This window comes from Labeo rohita, chromosome 10 (assembly GCF_022985175.1).
Source record: "Labeo rohita strain BAU-BD-2019 chromosome 10, IGBB_LRoh.1.0, whole genome shotgun sequence".
NCBI lineage: Eukaryota > Metazoa > Chordata > Actinopteri > Cypriniformes > Cyprinidae > Labeo > Labeo rohita.
Window position 1 is genome coordinate 22,711,441 of NC_066878.1, and position 21,047 is coordinate 22,732,487.

At 38.0% G+C, this 21,047-nt stretch overlaps 1 protein-coding gene across 7 annotated transcripts in view; it reads left to right on the forward strand.

Annotated features, from left to right (window-relative positions):
- LOC127171492 (A-kinase anchor protein 2) overlaps window positions 1-18,188 on the forward strand; it is a 112,259-nt gene extending 94,071 nt beyond the window's left edge. For 5 of the 7 annotated variants that reach the window (XM_051120171.1, XM_051120174.1, XM_051120173.1 and 2 more), the window contains 4 exons: window positions 7,356-9,486; window positions 12,709-12,902; window positions 13,796-13,819; window positions 14,890-18,188. In XM_051120171.1, the coding sequence (XP_050976128.1) occupies window positions 7,356-9,486; window positions 12,709-12,902; window positions 13,796-13,819; window positions 14,890-15,021 (2,481 nt within the window). In that variant the 3' untranslated portion in view covers window positions 15,022-18,188. Of the gene's footprint in view, window positions 1-180; window positions 393-7,355; window positions 9,487-12,708; window positions 12,903-13,795; window positions 13,820-14,889 lie in introns of those variants that run through there. The other 2 variants (XM_051120178.1, XM_051120172.1) reach the window with 2 other exon arrangements.
- The last annotated feature ends 2,859 nt before the right edge of the window (window positions 18,189-21,047 follow it).

Sequence of the window (21,047 nt, forward strand, 5' to 3'; positions counted from 1 at the left end):
GCCACACCCCCTTTGCCCATGACATCATAGCCAATAGTTAGACAGAGTAAGAATTTTGACTCCTGGTGACAGACAGAAGAGAGGGAGGCATTGTAGGAGAACGGACGGAAGCGGAGCGGCTGGTGGTGTGGGGTGAGTGAAGCATGCGGGACGCACACACACACACATGAGGAAGAGGGGCGGGGGTGGAAGAAGTGGCCAGGAAAAGCCCTGCGTTGTGTTGTCCTGGGCAGGGTTTCACTAGGTCTCCTCAAAGGTTTATAGTTTGAGGTGTTGGAGGACGGCAGCTTGTCACATTGGACAACGGGACACTCAGGAGTTTCTTTTTCACATAAAGGATCTGTAATTTCGTGGCAGACGTTTGTTTGCAAATTTGGAAAAGTATGAAAAAGGTAAGAAAAAACTCTCTGGGATTCGAGTTCAGACATCTGGGGCTAAATGTAGAAAGCCTAGTTTCAGATTCGTTTTAAGTTTGAGAAAAGTGATTGCACATTTAGAGCTCAAGAGATTCAACTGAGGTCTAAGTTGTGTTTCATTTATGTATCAGCCGCATTTCGACTTATCGAAATCGATATCCATCAGGTTGCTGGCACAGTGAGAGTTTACAGTCTTAAAAATAAAAGTTCGTTATTGGCATCTGTGGTTCCAAAAAGAACCTTTAACATCCAAAAGATTCTTTAAAGTGTTAAAAGGTTCTAAATTACTCAAATGTTCTTCACACACACACAAAAATGACTCTTTTAAGAACTGATCACTGAAACGTTCTTTGGGGAACCAAAAATGGTTATTTTATGGATTTCAGACTTTAGTATCTGTATAAAATTGAGTTTGAGAGAAACTTTAATAATCAGGAGTGTTAATCAAAAGTTTCTATTTGCTTTTTATCGAATCCAGTTGAGCAATGATTGAAATTATTTGATGTTTTGTACTCCTGCGTTCTCTGTCTGCGCTGGGAGAGTTAATAATCCTATTTCAGGAGTCTTTCATCAGCAGTGTGGTGTGATGAGTCTGTCTGTACCGACTGCGCTGTGAGCTGCTGACAGCCATACTGAACACAGGCATCTTGCGTAACCGTTAAAAATGAGGAATGTTTTTTGTTCTATGACTTGTTTGGATGCCTGAAAACATATTTTGAACAAACCAAGTGACCAAATGACAAAAGGAACTTTTTCAGATTGTCAAACATTAGTGGAACACGTTCATATTGTGACCTAAGCATACTTTTGCTTAAGTACATCTGTGTGTACCTAAGTGAAAATTACAATATACCTTCATTAAGTATCAACTGGCACAGGGAAAACTTTTTGCTACTTATTTTAAAACATTCATGCATTTCTTTAAACAGTGCCCAAATTTGCGCCCACTCTTTTGAAAGAGAAAGTAGGCCCAAGTGTAGCAAACTGGCTCAGTTGTGTTAATTGCATTTGTCTGTCTGACTAACTGCTTCCAGATGCTGTGAGAGCAACAACATGCCGAGTGTCACACAGGCACCTATAGACTAGATTCACTAAATGTGAAATGTAAAATGTCAGGCATTATGCCCTAAACACATTAAGTTGTATAAATATACAAGGCGTTTATCTCCATCCATCTTGGTCTTTTGCAGGTTTATGTACACATTCAGATACACACACAGATTAATTACGTGAGGCAGAGTTGTGTATCCTTCATCACATCTATTAGACTGCCGGAGCCTGGAAGACAGCTGAAATATGCCGGGAATGTCAGAGGGGGTTTACAGGAACATCCGTAGAGGGTCTGTGTTCATCTGTTCCTCGGAGAACACACTGATGTCCCTCACATATGATCGCTCCAGCGAATGTAGATTTAATGTACAGCCACTGCAGAGATAGCTGAGGATGGCTTATGGTTATTGAAAAGAGAAAATTAGGTACCGAGAGGATTTAGTCATCATTTACTCAGCTTTAAGTTGTTCCAAGCATGTATGAGTCTTCTAGTGAGCACAAAAGAAGATATTCTGAAGAATGTTGGTAACAACAAGCAATGAGTTCAGATCTCTACAACTACAGTATTTGAGATCTTATTTGTGATTTCTCATTTCCTCTGGGAGAGTTGTTTGGTAGTGAAAGAGAGGAAAAGGAGAGGGAAATGCAATGTGTTGTGCTTTAAATGCTTGATTTGTGCTTGATTGTTCGCCTGCTGTGAAGAAATGCTCAAACAGGACACATGTTAGGTTTCTTTCAAGAACATGTCCCAGTTATATTTGACTCAAAAAGACAGAAAAGATAAAACCTAAGCCCAAAACAAAATACAGATGGGCACAGCTTAAGATACACAAACATCTGAAGAAGATTCAATTAAAATTGTATTTCTTTCCAGTGGAGCCATGCATTTTAGCTATGGTTCACTCTATAAGAGCAATATCTGGCAGATGAGACATCCAAGCAGGGATAGATGGATAAAATTGCAGTTTCAGGGCAGTAGTAAGGGCAGCAGACAGTAGGGTACAATGGGGTAAAAGACGCCCCGGGGTAAAAGGCGCCTTAAATATTTTCCTCTAAACCACTAAATGGCAGAAAAATGTGACGTAGCATTTTCCAAAACATCCACTTTTCAACATACACGTGCAAATTTGTCTGATCCTTGACACGAACGCGGCCATCAGCGCAAAGTCGATTCTGTGCTTGCTTAATGTAATATTTGATGTTTTTAAAAATGTTTTAGATTTAAGTAGCAAATGAGAATCGCTAAAATTATTCAACATATCTTGAGATAAAGGTCTTCTTAGTGATTTTCAGTTTTAAGATAATTAAAACAGCAGTTTTTAAAAAATGAAAGAATATGTAAAAGTATGGTATTTGGGGTATAAACCATTCCTGCTGTTGGGGCTAAAAGGCACAATTAACATGATAATTAATAGACGATTGACTTTTCCATTTGTTGACATGACATTGTTAGATTCAGATGGTAAATATCATATATTATTTCGGATGTCCATCTTAGAGATAATCAGCATGTTTAGAATATAACCATCATATTTAAAAACGTGATATTAATCATATATAACAAAATATCATTTGTTGTTACTACTGTAAATCTATATTATATTACTATGGGATCTAAAATGGGATTTTAAAATGATTTTGTTTCTGTATTTTAAAATATATGTTTTATATTAATATATTTTAATGACAGTATATTAATTGAACAAAACTATTATTTATTATATTATCATTTAACTATTATTAATTTTTTTATTTATCAAAATAAGCAGAAAATAATACAAACCTTGCTAAAGTGATTGTTTTGAACAAAAATTAAGATATTATTTTAAAAAAAAAACAATAATTTTAGCTAAAATATTTGTATCAATACTGTGTGCCTTTTTAACCCATGCTGGTGAGCTTTTTACCCCTGTGTGGGTATGATTTATTTTCACAGAAAATCTGTTGCCCCATAAATGTTTAATACAAACGTATATATTTTTCTGCAATCATACCACTTTGGGTGCAGTGAAAAGCACATTTTTTCTTAGGGGGTGCCTGTACCCCCGTAGTACCCTGTCCTCCTTTGGTTTACAGACAGTGACAATGCAGAGTCATCAAGTATAAGAAAAAAGAGTGTGTTCTTTTGGATCTGAGTCTTCAGAAGACTTGCCAACAAGTCCCAAACCGAGGACTAAAAGGGCTCATTTTGAGAACAGTCTGAGGACATATGCATATATGTACCCAGACTTGTGCTTTAATCATTTGATGAGCTGGGCTCTTTGAGGTAACAAAACAAATTTCCCAGACAGTGTTGAAATCAATCACTGTGCTGAGTTCTCCCTCTCAAAAGCCCATAACTGGAATGTTTGGATATTGTTGTGATTCATAAATTATGCTCATTATACCATTAGAAGCCATAATCTATCCAAAAATGAAAGCCATGTATATCATCATTTTTTCTATTTTCTTAATTTGCTTGTTATGGAATGTTCATTAGCATTTCAAGTATGAAACTTTAATTTATGAGCATAATGAATTGCTCTGTCAATGATTTGTCAAACCATTCTCGCATAAGAAGTGGACTGAATTAGCCATTTTACAAATAATTTGAGTAAGAGCGGTGCTCAAATCAAAGTGATAAACATTCACTCTCTGTCTGTAAATCTGTCCTAGTCTGTTTTTCACAGCCTCTGGGAAGTTCACATGACTTCCTAATGTCATTATTTAGTAAGAGTTTGGGCTGAAAGCTCACAAACACACCCTGAGGGGAAGGGTGGTCTGTGCGACTGAAGAAAGGGGACTTATTGAACTCATGCCACATTAAAGACAACATGTGACACTGCCTGCTACTCATAACAACTCCAGTTTGAGATAAGAAGGAAGTTATTAACACTCTTTGATCTGAATTAATTCTGCAGATTCATTTAAACAGGCTTGGGCATAAAATGTTGCTTTTTTAGCGCAACCCACGAATATGTAGTGGGTGATTTTGAACAGTAAGTGCAGTTTTTAGAATAAAAATTTCTAATGATGTAATATAGTTGTTCCGCCCAGTCTTTCTACCCGATGATTAAACAGGAATAGGTTTACTTTATTTGGAAATGAACACACCATCACCTGAAATAGATCTTTGAGCTTAAAATAAAGTTATTTCAAACCGAATTCCTCTTTTTTAAGCTGTCCAGTAAAAATAACATCTCTATGTTTCACCCCGACTAGTTTGCTATGCTTTTCCATTTATGGCAGGTTATATTATTGCTCCTTTTACCAGGTCTCTGACTAGCCTTTTCAGGAACACCAACTTTTAAACAACAGCAAACAAGTGAAATTGCTCAGGCATGCATGCTCACCTCTAAAATATAAATGCTGAGCAAAGAAACCCTGAAATTCCTGCAATGGCCTCTGTTTACTAGGGAATACAGCACTGTGGTTTGGTTCAGTAAAAATGCACTTTAGGCAGGACTTACTAGCAGTAACTCTCACATTTTTAGTATCTTGTGTTGGTACGGTGGTTTTGTATGTTAAAGGTTTGCTAAAAGTTTTCTTGAGTACTTAGGTTTGTGGTGTCCAAACTTGGAACCAGTATCAGCGAAGGAATTTCATGCAGTTGGAACAGCAGACCAGCATACCAAATGTGTAGCCAACATTAAACTAGAAAGCATAAAATATAAACACATGTAGACTAATAACAGTCAACAAAATTTTTATAAACCTGGAACACTGAAAATGACCTCAGATGAAAATAAAAAGGCCTGTCAGAGTTTTTATTTAAAAAGCACCGTCCCATCTGGTGAATGAGCAGCAATGAAAGCAAAGCTCAGCGTAATAAGTGGTATTTTCCCTTGAGGAGACCATGCAGTGCTTCATTCTGCAAATGCATCCCAACCATCTCCCACAGGGTTACTAGACCACTTAAAGGTTTCAGAACCAGATCCATGAAATAGAAGAACCCCTGCAATTATTCCTTTGTAAATAAAGAATGTCTACATAGTCTAGACATCTGTGTTTTTCTTTTAGTAAATACCTAGGGCCTATTACCCACTTACACTCATTAGACATGGAGGGGCGTAAAGAAAACTAGGCCATGCAAAACCTTCTCTTTTTCTTTTAATGTTTTCTTCAAATTAGCCTGTGAATAATCTGTGTTTCTCATGAGTTGAGCATAAACCATTACAGACTTGCTTATCTCATGATGTTCCTGTAATTTAACCCTAGAGCACTGCAAGGTCATAGGTTTGATACTTAGGAAATCAGATGTAGCTTGCTTTGGATGAACGCCTCTGCCAAGTGCATAAATGTAAATACTACCGGCAAATAGAAGAAATCAAAAATGAAAATGCATAAATCCCTATGATTTGCTGTGGGTGTGTTAATGGCACACTAAGTTGGTCCATGTTTTCCTTTCACTTGAGACTTATGCAACTCTATTATACCATTGCTGAGTAGACCTCTGAAGAGAAGACCTTAAATTATTAATACTCAAGATCAGATAGCACGGGTCAGAGTTCAACAAACCCATTATCTTCCATCTTATCACAGTCTACCTATATTATGCATGATGGTCACATGCAATATTTGCTTTGTGATGATGCTTTGTTCTCTGATGTTTATACAATTGGCTGTTTAGCAACCAATATAACTGGTGTCCCTTTAATTTTGGACATTTTTGGTAAGGTGCACACAATGCATACAGTACTTAAGCAAACCAAGTACTTGATTTGGTACAGGGGTCCATAAGTGAACCAACAGTGCTGCTTGAAAGTTTGTGAACCCTTTAGAATTTTCTACATTTTTGCATTAAATATAACACAAAACATTGTGTTGACAAAGAGAACCCAATCAAACAAATGAGACCAAAATTTGCTGGTATAATTCAGATTTCATTGTTCCATCAATGATGGCAAGGCATTCTGGCCAAGATGCAGCAAAGCAGCCCTAAACCATGATACTACCACCACCATGTTTCACAGATGGAATAAGATACTTATGCTGGAAGGAAGTGTTTTTCTTTTTCCAAACATAACACTTCTCATGTAAACCCAAAAAGTTTTATTTTGCTCTCATCCGTCCACAAAACATTTCTCCAATAGCCCTCTGACTTTTCTTATTTTTAGCAAACTGCAGACCGACAACAGTATTGTTGTTTCTCCTTGCAACTCTGCCATTCATACCATGGTTGTTCAGTGTTTTCCTGATGATGGGCTCATGAACATTAATATTAACCAATGTGAGAAAGGCCTTTATGTGCTTAAAAGTGACCCTGAGGTCCTTTCCAACCTTGCAGACTATTGCAAGTCTTGCTTTGGAGTGATCTTTGTTGGTTGACCACTCCTAGGGAGAGTAACTGTGGTCTTGAATTTCCTCCATTTGTAAACAACTGTCTGACGGTGGATTTGTGGAGTGGGTTCACAAACTTTTAGGCAGCACTGTATTTGGCCATTGCATCATCTTATACTATTTTAAACTATGCCTTTTTGCATGCAAAGACACAAATTATAGATCATAAAGAGCTGTTCTGCAATTTCATTCATATGAACAGCAGGAGTTCACAAGAACTATATCCCAGAACACCTCAAGTAGACTTAAGTGTGGATTACATGTGCAACAACAAGTTTGGAAAACAGTGTTCATGCCATTCAAACCAATCAAACATTGACATCAAACAAACCCAGTTGTGCAACAAAAGTGCTGCTGTGTAGTCATAAAATTTTGAAGGTGTGGAATGTCTTGAGGTTAGAAAAAGGTCATGTCTTGCAATTATAGAACTTCCATGATAATCATTGCTGTCACTGCCAAATATCTGAGTACTCAGGTATTCATGCCCATCACTAAGGCAGTGCATGCTGTGAAGAAGAATTGCATAAATGCATGTTTAAACTAATGTGGCCTTTGTTTTTATTTCCCCAGAAGTCCCCTGTACTCTCAGAGGATGACAGTGAGCTGAAAAGAGAGAGAAGCCTGAAGACTGTGAGTTTTTTCGATTCTGTGAGTCTGATATCCGGTGGCGAGAGCAGCATGGAGCTTGAAGTTCAGTCCGAGACCCAGCAAAGTTATGTGAGCAGTGGGCAGAACAGAGCAAGACACGGAGGAGAAGGAATGGACAGCGAAGTTGCCAAGGAAATCCTTTACCTGGACGAGGTCCTTGAGGCCAACTGTTGTGACCCCAGGGCAGAAATGACTTCAAATGGGACAAGTTCCCCTGATATGAAGTCAATCAGAGTTCACGGAACTGGACCATCTGTGCGTACTTGCGACACATCACCCTCACACAACCATGAAGTTGTTTTAGAAGGCAAAAAACAGAGTACTTTTGTGGATGATAACTTCAACACCAAACCCAATGGTCATGCAACAGACTATACAAGATCACCCGAGTCACCTAGGACAGCAATGAAGAAAGAGGCACGTTTTGAACTCCGACCATTTCATGAAGAGAAGAAACCGTCGAAACTATTTGACCCCCCAACTGAGAAAGAAGTTCGGGTGAAGAAAGTCAGACCCTCGGAGGAGATTGCAGAGCTTGAGAGAGAAAGGCTAGAACTCATCCGGGGTCAAGCAGTCAAGAAAAATCCCGGAATTGCAGCAAAGTGGTGGAACCCACCTCAGGAGAAGACACTGGAAGAAGAGCTGGAGCCAGAGCAGCTGGAGTCGCTTCGAAAATATGAGGAAAGGAAGCAGATGAGAATAGAATCCCACCGTATGCCACAAGCTGCACCCAGACACACAACCTCCTTTACCCAACCTGAAATGGGAAATAGGGAGGATGTTGTTATGGAGGAGATTGACTTTTCTGCAGCACGCAAGCAATTTCTGCAGATGGAGCATAGCAAGCAGCCCACAGCGCCTAAGAGGAATGTGGCACCACAGCTTTACTCTGCCAAACCTTTCTTCAGGACTACAGAGGTCACGCATGTAGAGAGGCCATGCGGTTATGTCACAGTTGCCAATCAAGAAGGGGTCACATCCCACGACGGAAGTGAAATCACGACAGTCAAAGCTGAAAAGATTTACTGCTGCTCTGGAGAATCTGCCACACCACCCAAAGATGCATTCACTCAGAATGAGCTGAAAGATGATGAGTTTACTTGTGCCCGTGCAGTGATGACCATAGTGAAGGATGAGGATTCTGATTTGTGTCAACGCTCTTTAAACAGCTCCTACCATATGGAAGAAATCGACTCTGGGTTAGATGACCTATCCCTGCGGTCTCAAGACACTACTGTACTTGAGACGCTCTCCAATGACTTCAGTATGGACAACATAAGCGACAGTGGTGCATCGAATGAGACCATGAGTGCCTATTTGGAAAACTCTCTTGGGGAGTACTCTTTTCCCTCAACTCCAATGGCTACTACACCAATTAATGGAAAACATGAAAGTGGAATCAAATCTCCAGGTGAACAGAGTGGGTCCTATCAGGCAGATGGATTGACGGAAGAAGAACTGGAATACCACGCTGGTATTTTAGTCCAAAATGCTATCCAACAAGCCATTGCTCAGCAGAATGATAAATGGGAGCCTCTTCAGGCTACACAGCATTCATCCCCCATCCCCGAGAGACATGTGGAAAGTATTGAACCAGAACCACAACCCCTAGTAGAGAGATCTGCTATCACACCTCCTCCCAAAGTGCCATCCCCGCTAGAGGAGAAGAAAACCATTGCCCCTCAAATAACTGTAGTCCAAGATGCTCCGGTTATTCCAGTGAACACTTACAAATCTCCCAGTCCCTCTCCACCACCAAGTGAGAAACCAGAATTCAGCTATTTCAGTAAGTACTCTGAGGCAGCTGAGCTCAGGAGCACCGCAGCTGTTACTCGCACTCAGGAAGCGGAAGTCACCTCAGGACCGTTCAAGCTGCGCTCACGCAAACAGAGGACCCTGTCCATGATCGAAGAGGAGATTCGAGCGGCCCAAGAGCGTGAGGAAGAGTTGAAGAAGCAACGGCAGGCGCAAACATTGCACCCGCCCCGTACACAGAAGATGAAGACCAGCACCCAGCCAAACAAGCTGGTCCTTGCTGGGAAGACAGCACCAGGTATGATTATATCCAACCATTGTGTGCAATCATCCCTGTTGAAAACAACAGCATATGCTGGTTAGGTATGTTTTGAAGCATGCTAGCTGGTTCAAGCTGGTCTTTAGTTGGTCCATAGCTGGTCATGTGCTCTGCATTTCACCCATCCAAGTGCACACACACACAGCAGTGACAAGTCTCACTTTAGTCATGATATTGAGGGTGGAGAGAGCACTGGTTATTCAGTCCTCTATAATCCCTGCCAGACCTGACACTTGAACCTGCAATCCTTGGGTTACAAGACCAACTCCCTAACCATTAGGCCACAACTGCCCCCTAAGCTGGCCCTAAGCAATCTCCTGCTCAGGACCAGCTCATAACCAGCTAAGGACCAGTTTAAACCAGCTCAAACCAGCTGCCATGCTTTATAACATACCTAACCAGCATATGCTGTTTTTTTTTCAACAGGGATAGTAGCAATAATTGAACACTTAGGGCCAAAACTTTGTTTGATGACTCTAAACTACTTAAAGGGTTAGTTCACCCAAAAATGAAAATTCTGTCATTAATTACTCAACTGTTGTGTTGTTCCAAACCTGTAAGACCTTCGTTCATCTTCAGAACACAATTTAAGATATGTTTGATGAAATCCAAGAGGTGACCCTCCCATAGACAGCAAGGGTCCTATCACGATCAAGGCACAGAAAAGTACCAAAATGAACGACAAAGTAGTCCATATGACATCAGTGGTTCAACTGTAATTTTACAAAGCTACGAGAATACTTTTTTGTGCAAAGAAATCAAAAATATCAGTTTTATTCGACATTTTCATCTCCACTGCATCACTTGTGGACACGCATTCACGAGTTACAAGTATGTATGCGTGTGGCGGCGCCAGCACTGACCCAGATCCAGTGTTATGGCGTTAAACACACGCACACAGAGAATGGTGCACGCTGTATGAAAGCTATTGAAATCTATTGATTCGGATTAGCGCTGCCACACGCATGCGTCGGGGTGCTCTCGTGAACGTGTGTCCACAAGAGATGCAGTGGAGACAAAAATGTGGAATAAAGTTGATATTTTTGATTTCTTTGCACAAAAAATTATTCTCGTTGATTTGTAAAATTACAGTTGAAACACTAATGTCATATGGACTACTTTGTCGATCATTTTGGTACTTTCTGGGCCTTGACCATGGTAGTACCCTAGCTGTCTATGGGAGGGTTAGAGACCTCTCAGATTTAATTCAAAATATCTTGATGAACAAAGGTCTTACGGGTTTGGAACAACATGAGGGAGAGTTATTAATGACAGAATTTTCATTTTTGGGTGAACTAACCCTTTAAGGCAGAGGTCACCAAACTTGTTCCTGGAGGTCCAGTGTCCTGCAGAGTTTACCTCCAACTTTCCTCAACATACCTGCCTGGAAGTTTTAAGTATACCTAGTAAGATCTTAATTAGCTGGTTCAGGTGTGTTTGATTAGGCTTGGAGCTAAACTCTGCAGGGACACCGGCTCTCCAGGACCGGATCTGGTGACCCCTGCTTTAAGGTAACTTCATAACTTAACCCAATTGATAACAAGCCAAAGAAAATGCTAAGTAGCACTCATACTACAGCTGTACTTTCTATTGTTTTTTTATGGATTCCCTGTTGAAAAAACAGCATATGCTGCTTCAGAAATGCTGGTTTTGAAGCATGGCAGCTGGTTTAAGCTGGTCCTAAGCTGGTCCTGAGAAGGAGCTAGTTGCTTAGGACCAGCACATGACCAGCTCATAACCAGCTCAGGACCATTTTAAACCAGCTGCCATGCTTCAAAACATACCTAACCAGCATATGCTGTTTTTTTCAGTAGGGTTGCACCAGTTAATTACATACTTTAATCAGTAATCAATGCATCTCCCTCTGATGGTGTATATGCTGGTATGACTACTAATGCAAACCAGCAGCTAAAACCAAAGGTTCTGACATTTCTAGCTCTGAGCTTTGATGTCAATTAGCTGGCGATTGTCAGTCATATAACTAGACTCCTGGAGGTTTTCTTTATCAAGCTTCTTTATTTTAGATTCCTTGCACACTGTGTCCCATGGGTCTGTACCCGCTGTTCAGCCTGAGTCACTTTTGCAAGCTGTGCTTTTTGAAGTGGGTTTTAAGAAAACTGCAGCACAGCAGCTGGGGAGGTGGTGATTTCTTACTGTGTGAACTTGATGACTGATCACTGCTCTGAATAATTGGCTAGATAATACTGTGTGGCTAGGTCAAGGTTTTCAGTTCTAGTGACCACAAACACTTTTGATTTGTGTTGGTTTAGATTACAACAGGCTAAACATTACTGTTTCTGTACGTTTTGATTGCTTTAGAAACATGTTTAAACTCTATTGTTCCACTTAGGCTTTATTTAGCTGCTAGATGTAATGCTCAGCAGCACAGTGTTTAATGTCATTGTGTGCTGTTCCTGTTGGCGACTGTCCACGTCTCATTCATGATGATGTTTTGTACTGGAGAAGTTTATGTTTGCCCTCTAGTGGTGTCATAGGGAATGCATAAGTCCTTTCTTTTTGGCTTGCTGTTAGCTATAATGCTAAATACCATAGTATTTGAACTGGTATCAGTCTCAGTGATTGACTTGTTGGGGATCTGTAGAGGACAAATATAGACTTCTTGTAAAAAGGCACTTATTTTCAAAAGCAAATTTTCATTTAAACTTTGCATAAATACTTGAGTTGCAAATAAGTAACAAAAGTGACAAATTATGGGCAATATTGAATATATACATACAGTATATTAATATTACACTGCTTTTTTACTGTATATGTAATTGGCCTTGTTTGTATATAGATTTATATATGGTTTGGTTTTCTGACATGGTTTTCTCTCCAGTTCCTTTGATTTAATGGAACGAGGAACAGCATTGTGGGTTTCTACACTGAGTTTTCTGTGCCTCTAGCATGCATACTTGGGCCATCATCAAGAATGTGTCTGGGACTCTGGACCCTTTCATATTCCTTTAACTGATGAGTGATGAAAAAAGTATCTTGCTGAAACATACTAAAATTCCAAATTAATCCAGCCCTTTGTTTTCGTATCAGTGCTTGGAATGTAATTTTTCTACCAACAAAACATAGAGTTTGAATGTATCTTATAAAAAATGTCAAGATAATATCCCAGTCACCCTACAATAAAAATAAAAAAATACTTTTCTTAAAAATTAATTATTCTGTCTTATTTTCTTCTGTCTGCAGGTAAGATAGAGAAGATTCGTCCAGTTCCTCCAGCATCACCGTGCTCCTCAGATGGAGCTCTACCCTCGCCGCTGTCTGATCTGGGCAGTGATGATTCTGGAGGAGGACAGCGACCCAAGAACTTCATGCAGACTTTAATGGAGGACTTTGAGACACACAAGGTCAAGCGTCGAGAGAAAGCTGAGGACAACAGTGTAAGTCTCTTATGATCAGGTTAAAATGTCTGATAATGATAATGTATATGCTATAATTCATTGTCTGTAGGATCTTCTTGTCTAAACTCGCACTGTTTCAAACATCCATTTGCATTTACAGTCAGAACATTAACTTCCACTTCAATTGGCTTAATTCGCTTTAATTCTATAAGAACATTTGGAATTAGTGATTACTACCGCTAAAATACCATTGCCATGATTTACATCAGAAACCATGTTCCTCTATTTCATCTCATGCTAACAAAGTGAAGAAACGGGACTTTCCAGTGCACTTGGAAACTGAAATCATACAGACTTGTGCCTTGTGAAAAACCACCATTGAATGCATACTGAGGACACACTGTTTCATGTCAACCACAGTCTTTCCCCTTTTGTTTTCTCAGATATCAACAACACATTTCCTCTTAAAGCTATTATTTGGAGAACAAACTACAAAGTGCCCTTATTTTACAACTTTGCTGCACTGACAGTAAAAGCTGTCTTTTATAAGCACAGTATTGGTCTCTGAGGATTAAATTCACTTTCAGGTCTGAATGCGAAATAAAGACAATAACTGCAGCTTTATGTCGCACTATTGGTTGACCACAGGTTTAAATACAGGAAGACACGTCTCTTTCAATGTCAGTGGTAGTGATAGCCCAGAACCTACACAAACAAATACCTTCAATTGTCAACACATTTTAATAAATATAGTTATTATTAATAGGCTTTACCCAAAGCACACGGTACGTGTATATAGTACATAAAAAGTAAAATATATACACATATGAAACAACATATTCGGTGTGAGCTGATCTACTTTTAAAAGCTGTTCTCTACACAATAGCAAGTGTTTGCACATTAACGAATTCTTCCTCTTTCCCTCTCGTCAGTATGTCCGCTCAGTTACAACTGAGGTACTTGTACAATGCTTGCTTCAAACTTCATTGTGCCTTCATTTGTGTTCCTGCATGTTTTTTGGGGGGAGAGTTGTCGCAGTGCCAAATACTTTGACATATGAAAAGTGTTCCTGAGAAATCATTGTGTTATGTGTTGTATCATTGAATCATTCATTACATATATGGTATATAAAGCCATATTTTGAAATAGTCAAAGTATTTGCACCTACATGATCTACTGTATATCAAAAGTGCAGTGTCACTGCCCATTTCCATGAAACCTGTGTCAGTGAACTTCAAATGTCCAGTCTTCATTTGATCATTTTACCACCTCCATTCAGAGTCCTAATATTTCAACCCCAATGTCTCTTTGTATTACTATAATATTCAAGTTATCTGAAAACTTCAGATTGGACATTTAGGTTCATTGGAATAAGACACAAAGGCTCCTGTGAGTGTAACACTTGGCACCTGATTTTACAACAATACTTCTTTTGAAACAGCATGGCTGTTCTCTTTTCTGCATTATTATTTCTGCTTTCATGCTGTGTTTGCACTTAAGCTTGTATTGTGTGTTGTGGAGTTCACATCTAAAGCTGTTTTGGACAATCAGACCCAGACTAGTACTCAGCATGAAACTGTTTGGAACAGGTGTGGTCTAAAAAAGACCATCTGGTGTGTACGTTTGCACATGTGTGATTGATGTTTTTTAACTAAATGTCTTTAAAGAAACAAAAAATGATATTAACTTTAGTTTTTTTGTTGTTGTGCTCAGTATAAATAATGTCTAGCCTTGTATACCTATTACAATATACAGGTATAGCCCTTCTACAACATACTTTTTTCATTGTAGAGCTCCAAAATTAAAAAAAAATTCCAAAGAAATTCAAATTCAAATTCAAATTTAAATTCAGATCAGTTTATGGTTGCAAGGGAAATGTGCTTCTAATTTTTTCCTAACGTTTTTATATATTCATATATATATATATATATATATATATATATATATATGTTATATCACTATGGTGAAAATATCACTATAACAGAAAAAAACAGCCATTAACACATATTTTTATATCTGTCTTCAGGTTCTGGAGGCAACACGTGTCACTCGCAGAAAAAGTAACATGGCCCTCCGGTGGGAGGCGGGAATCTACGCCAATCAGGAAGAGGCTGAGGAAGAGGAGGAGGAGGAGGAGGAGGAAGAAGAGGAAGAGTAAACTAAACTTGCATTTTATACCGAAAAGAAGGAGAACGAGAGAAAACCAGAGGGAAAATGTGCAACGGGACAAACACAAATATTTATTGGGAATTCAAAGCCCAACAGCAATTCACACCTCTCTGAAGATTTGTTTCTGGAGCCTATGGGAAAAAAACATTATCTCGGCATTGAAGAATAGACTATACCGCTTCACATTTTCACTAGCAAGTTATTGCTTTTTCTTATACGTTTTGAGAAAATGTGGAAAGACAAGTATCGATGTTTTTTGAGACTTTGGGATTGATGTTGAAAGTAAGATCGGTTGTGAAGATCACATTGCATTTGAACTTCACATACATAGAGATGTTATTGTGTGACTGAGGACTGGAAGAATGAAAGAATGGAAAATGGGATAATATTATGTAATTAGTAGGCAGAGCTGATTTCAAGCTAGATTTTTGACTTTTTGACTCTGGTTTGTTCTGGATTGGTGCCATGTATATGAGTTCATCCGTGAGCCCGTTTAGAAAGCAGAACTACACGAATGTGTCTTGCATTGTCTGAAAGAGCAAAATACTCTTTTGTTTTCCTGTTAATCACATTGTCACATGATCTTGATTGCAGGCTGTAGGGATAGGAGGACAAATCACTCTCCTAATTTTGCCATATAGTTCAGAGAGAAGCTTTAATGAGGAGGACAAATGAAAGTAGGGCACAAACATTCACAGCCTTGAAAGATGTTTGTAAGAGCAGACCTTTTACCCATGCCGATATAACAATACATCCAAGCAGAAGAGGAAGAAGTGGTAATAACCTACTGAGGTGGTCATGGCTTTGTATAAGCAGCAGCTGCTTTCTCCATTGACAAAAGACAGGAAATGCGTGTGAAATTAAACTTTCGGATGTTATTGCTGTTTAGGCACCTGAAGTTATAGCATCAGATGTAGTTCAGAACATTTAATGGCTGATGTTGATTATTTGGGAATGTTTATGTGTTATGTGTAGAAAAATAGGAAAGAACATGATGTGTTGAGAAAGTATTCAAGCAAGTGAATTGCTTGATTTTTTTTAATAATCTTAATTTAAAAGGGTGAACAGTTCTCTTTCCTTACGTTGAAGCAGAAATTGCTAATGCAATACCATTATTTAATATGGTTACACTTATGTACACATGAATGTCTGAAATGTTGGAATGGTTTGTTCTTCATTCAGTTTCTTAAAAAAGACACTTGGCAATATAAAAGATGTTAGGACAAGCTTCTCTACAGGACACTAATATCAGTGATGGACGTGCAGTATAAAAAAGACAAAGTGGACAAGTACATGGACAAATCTTCTTCGATATTTAATCTCCAACTTAATTTTTGCCTTTGGTCTGATGCATTTTTCAAGCCACAACGAAGACAATCCTACAAGCTTCATTCAACAATGTGGCTTTGTTGTTGTTTTTTGTACCCTCCACATATAATATATATTACACAAAAGTATTTAATGGACTGCTGTCCTTTTATGAGTATACATGAAGTATTTGTAGTCTCTGGATTAGAGTGGCATAGGTTCGCAAATTGCAGTCAAACAATACAGTTATACATCTGGGTGGCATATAAAGTTACACCTACAGAACAATAAAAGTTTCTGGACAGGGTGCATTGACTTTATATAAAGGATGAAAACAGATATTTGTTGATTTCTGGATAATGACTTTCTGAAGTGTTGATTTGTTTTGATGCTTGATGTGAGATTGTGTACTGACCATCAGTTTTACTCAGAGCAGGATTTGGATTTTTACTTGGATTCTTTGATATGAGATGATTATTGTTGGTGAGCAAATAATTTGAATTTTATAAGGGGAAAATATTTTTATTTGAGCAGTGAGATATATACAGTGTTCCTATAAATGGAAAATAGTTTTGGACAAATGACTGGTGTTTAGTACTATTACAGCACATTTATTCATATATACTGTGTTGTGTGTATTTGAGGGCCAAGTATGCCATACTATATGCAGTTTTCATTAGTTTATTTAGGTGCTATAGGTAACATTACTAGCACAGAGTAGTTCAAATACTGACTGTGATGCTGACGGGTTTTGCATCATGAAATGTGCGCCGTTCAATTGAAAGCCAGCTTTAGTTTTCCTAAAGATGGCATGCTTTTGTACTATAATGTATGAGATATAGACAAAAAGATTGTTTTTACCTCATAAAGCTAAATTATAAGAAACAAGCCAATGTTCAAATCTGTAATATAATAGGATTCCTATGGCATAGGATGGTGGCCAAATTGCTTTTAATATAGAATACCAGACGAAAAAGGAACCATTAGAAATTGAGCAGTTTTACAGTTGTCGACGTGTTAAAGCATTATGGCAAAAGCATGAGCCTTTGAGGACATTTGGAAACAGCAGACGAGAATTGCGAGAATTTTCAGCGCACTTTCGCTGGCAAAAATATTCATTGTCTATTGTCAATAGTGTATGAAGCACAACCAAGCAGCTTTGTGTTGCTCGACACGGTGAATTTGTTTCCAAATTGAATGCGCCTCGCATGTATTCCTATTTAAATGACTGTTCTCCGAGCAACTGTAAGTGCAACCGCACCTTTAATGTTGTGAAATGTCACAGCTGATGTACAGTTGATTACAGATGAATACATTGAGGGTGAAAAAGTTTTTGTTTGTGTTCGATTCACTGTGCTGACCAACAGAACGCAGGGTTGCCAAGTCCACGGTTTTACCGAGGTTGCCAGGGGTTGTCGTTTTTTAGTCCGGGACGCCCTGTGAACGCAATTTTGATGGAGTGCACATCCGACGGAAGGGAAAAGCACGTCTGGATTAGTTTTGGGCTAGTTTTGAATAGCAATTTGGTTGGTTTTGTTTCACAGATCTGGCAACCCTGTTTAAAAAATAACTTCTGCACACTGCTGACAACAGACTGAAAATTGTGGCTAATGTGGTCGCTAAGGTTTTCAACTACAAACATAGGCCTACTTTGGACTTGTAGTCAAGCATTTTTCTCGCCAGTGTCCCATGTGCATGACAAATGCGTTTGTTGCAATAGATTTTCAGTTTCATTGTCAGTTTTAGCTACAGAAGACAGTTTGTGCTTTTCAAAGAAAAAAATCTTGCCTTTAATGAAATCACAAGAAGTATTGCTTTTTTTCCACAGTTTGAACCAAGTAAACAGTGTTTTGTTATTTTTACTTTTGAAGTAACACCAAAAATATGTTGTGTGTTTTGCTCTTGTTGTTTAAATAGTTATGAATCCATTTGCAAATGCTTCCTTAAAAGGTTTAATGAGTGTTTTAGTTTCCTTTGGGAGAAACCAAAGGACTATTGTTATGGTGTGATAATGCAATCATGCTTTCAAAAGCCCTCTTTTGACATGTTAACCACTTATTGTATGTTAATATTCTGCTTATATTGTTTTATAGTAATTGTAAGTCTCACTCTTACACACATATATAATTATTTTCTCATTAAAAAGAAAATGTGTAAAATGGCTCTATTCCTTCTTTGACTCCATCAAAATCTAACAGTGTGACAAATGTAATAGCAGAGATTTAAACAGATACTCATGTTTAAAAATCCTTTGGTAAAAGTGTAAGTACTGACTACACTTTTTTACTCAAGTTGAAGTAAAGAATGAGCTCTGACATGTACTTAAGTAAAAAGTACCCATTACTTCTGCCTGTTTTAGTGTCACGCTGGTAACTGGACCTCACGTCATATTGAGTAATGGATAATCAACGGTTTTCTGTGCATTAAAGGATTTTAAATGCACAACGTGGAGGCTAAGAACACTCGACGTGAAGCGGATGGGTAAAAAGACGGTTGTTTTCGTCAGTTATGACACACAGCTCTAGCATTCTGCCCGCTTAATCAGAGACAGAGATGGAATAGTGCAGTAAGATCACATTTATTTGAATGAATTATAGCATTTATTTCAGTAAATTATTGATCGACCAAGAGAGAGAGAGAAGGCGAGAGAGAGAGGCCTGCGCTCCCCACAATGTAAAAAAATTATTAAAACTGTAAATGATGTTTATCTGAAAATGTAACAATGCAGACATGTTTCCTGTTAGGGGATAGACAATATCGTTTAGTCAGTATAAAAACTATAGAAGTCTATGGAAAGTCCCCACAATTCACAAAAACAAACATGTGTGCGTGTGTGTGTGTGTGTGTGTGTGTGTGCATTTGTGTGCACCAATTAAAGCAGCGCATTAATATAGAACGGTGATTAAACTGACTTGGAACTACTTGTGCATTAAAGGGTTTTACTGCAAACCTGCCAGCCAATAAGAATCCAGTATTCTGACATTCCATGGAATAATACAAAATAACTTATATTTAAAATTTTGTTAACTAATGAATGTATCAAGGCTGAACAACCACTATGTAGAACAGGGCAGGACTGGAACAAAAGTTCAGGCTGGGAAATATCACACCCATCCAGTTCTACTTCAAAATGTAGAGGACTTCCATCTTTTATCCTCATAATAATCTCCGAATGTCATGCATTTCATACATAAAATAATGGGATTTTCTGCATCTGTGGTTTAAAAATATAAAATACGTCTCAAACTAGGGTCCCCCCACTGAATCTTGGCCATTTCCATCACTGATTATGACCATGTGTTGTTTTATCTTAAAATGACTTAAATACTATAGAATAAAACTATATTTTATAAGTTGCCTAAATGTCAAAATTAGAACAATAATAATTACATCATGACAATATGTTTACAGGAAAAATTATAATACTGAACATGTTATTGCATTATCATGAGTTTTTTTTTTTTGGCGGATTAATTTACAGCCATTTTACTACAATTTCATGGTTAGTCTAAGGGTAGTGTAGCAGAAAAAAATATGGTTACCATGGTTTAACTATAGTAACCATGGTTTTAATTGTCATAAAGGTTATGTCTTATAAAACGATGTCTTATAACATTTGTTTGCTAAATTACTACTGTAACTTTGAAGTAGACAATAATGATGTCCTTTAGCATACAGTATTTTGAGTGATGATAGTAATTAATTTAGTTTCGTTTACAGTAGCTATTATTAATCCTCTGGCTACTGCTAAGAGTTGTTAGCACTTAACAAAGTAAACAAAGACAAAACTACAGTAGCCTAATTACTGATTAAACCAGCTTGCACTTGATTTACACATATTTGTAAAAGTGAGTAAAAGTAAAAAGTAGAAAAATAATGAAGTAAAGTACTGATACCAGAAAAATCTACTTAAGTACAGTAATGAAGTATTTGTACTTAGTTACTTCTCATCTCTGTGTAATAGCATAAGAATTTATAGTTCACCCACAAATGAAAATTTGCTGAAAATGTACTTTCCCACAGGTCATCCAAGATGTGAATGAGTTTGTTTCTTCATCAGATTTGGAGAAATGTAGCATTACACCACTTGCTCACCAGTGGATCCTCTGCAGTGAATGGGTGCCGTCAGAACGAGAGTCCAAACAGCTGATAAAAACATCACAATAATCCACAAGTAATCCACACCACTACAGTCCATTAATTAACAACATGAAGCCAGAAGCATGCTTCTGAGACACAAATCCATCAATTTGTTTTTAACGTCAAACCATTGTTTCCAGCTAATGGTCCTCTATCCATAATACTGCTTTCTCCAGTGAAATCACAATAAAATGCATTAGAGTTTTGTTCAGCAAACTATAAAAAGGCATGGAATTATGCCACATATTATAACATTAGTTCAAACAGTGAATGATTTAGAATGTTCAATTATGGCTGAATATTTAAACTGCGTGTTATTTTCAGACTATAAATGTGAAAAAATTCCTTGTATGCCTAAAAGGCATTTAAAATACACAAGGCATTTGTCCTACTACTGGAAGCTTCACTTCTGAAAAAGTGCAGCGACAACCTTCTTTAGAAAAAAAAAGTAGGCTACATTCTTACTACCTTTTGTTCCATTAAAAAAAAAAAACTACATAAAGGTGAGTAGACATGACATCTTTTATTATAATAATTATTTTAGGTAATCTGTCTTTTTAAAAGAAA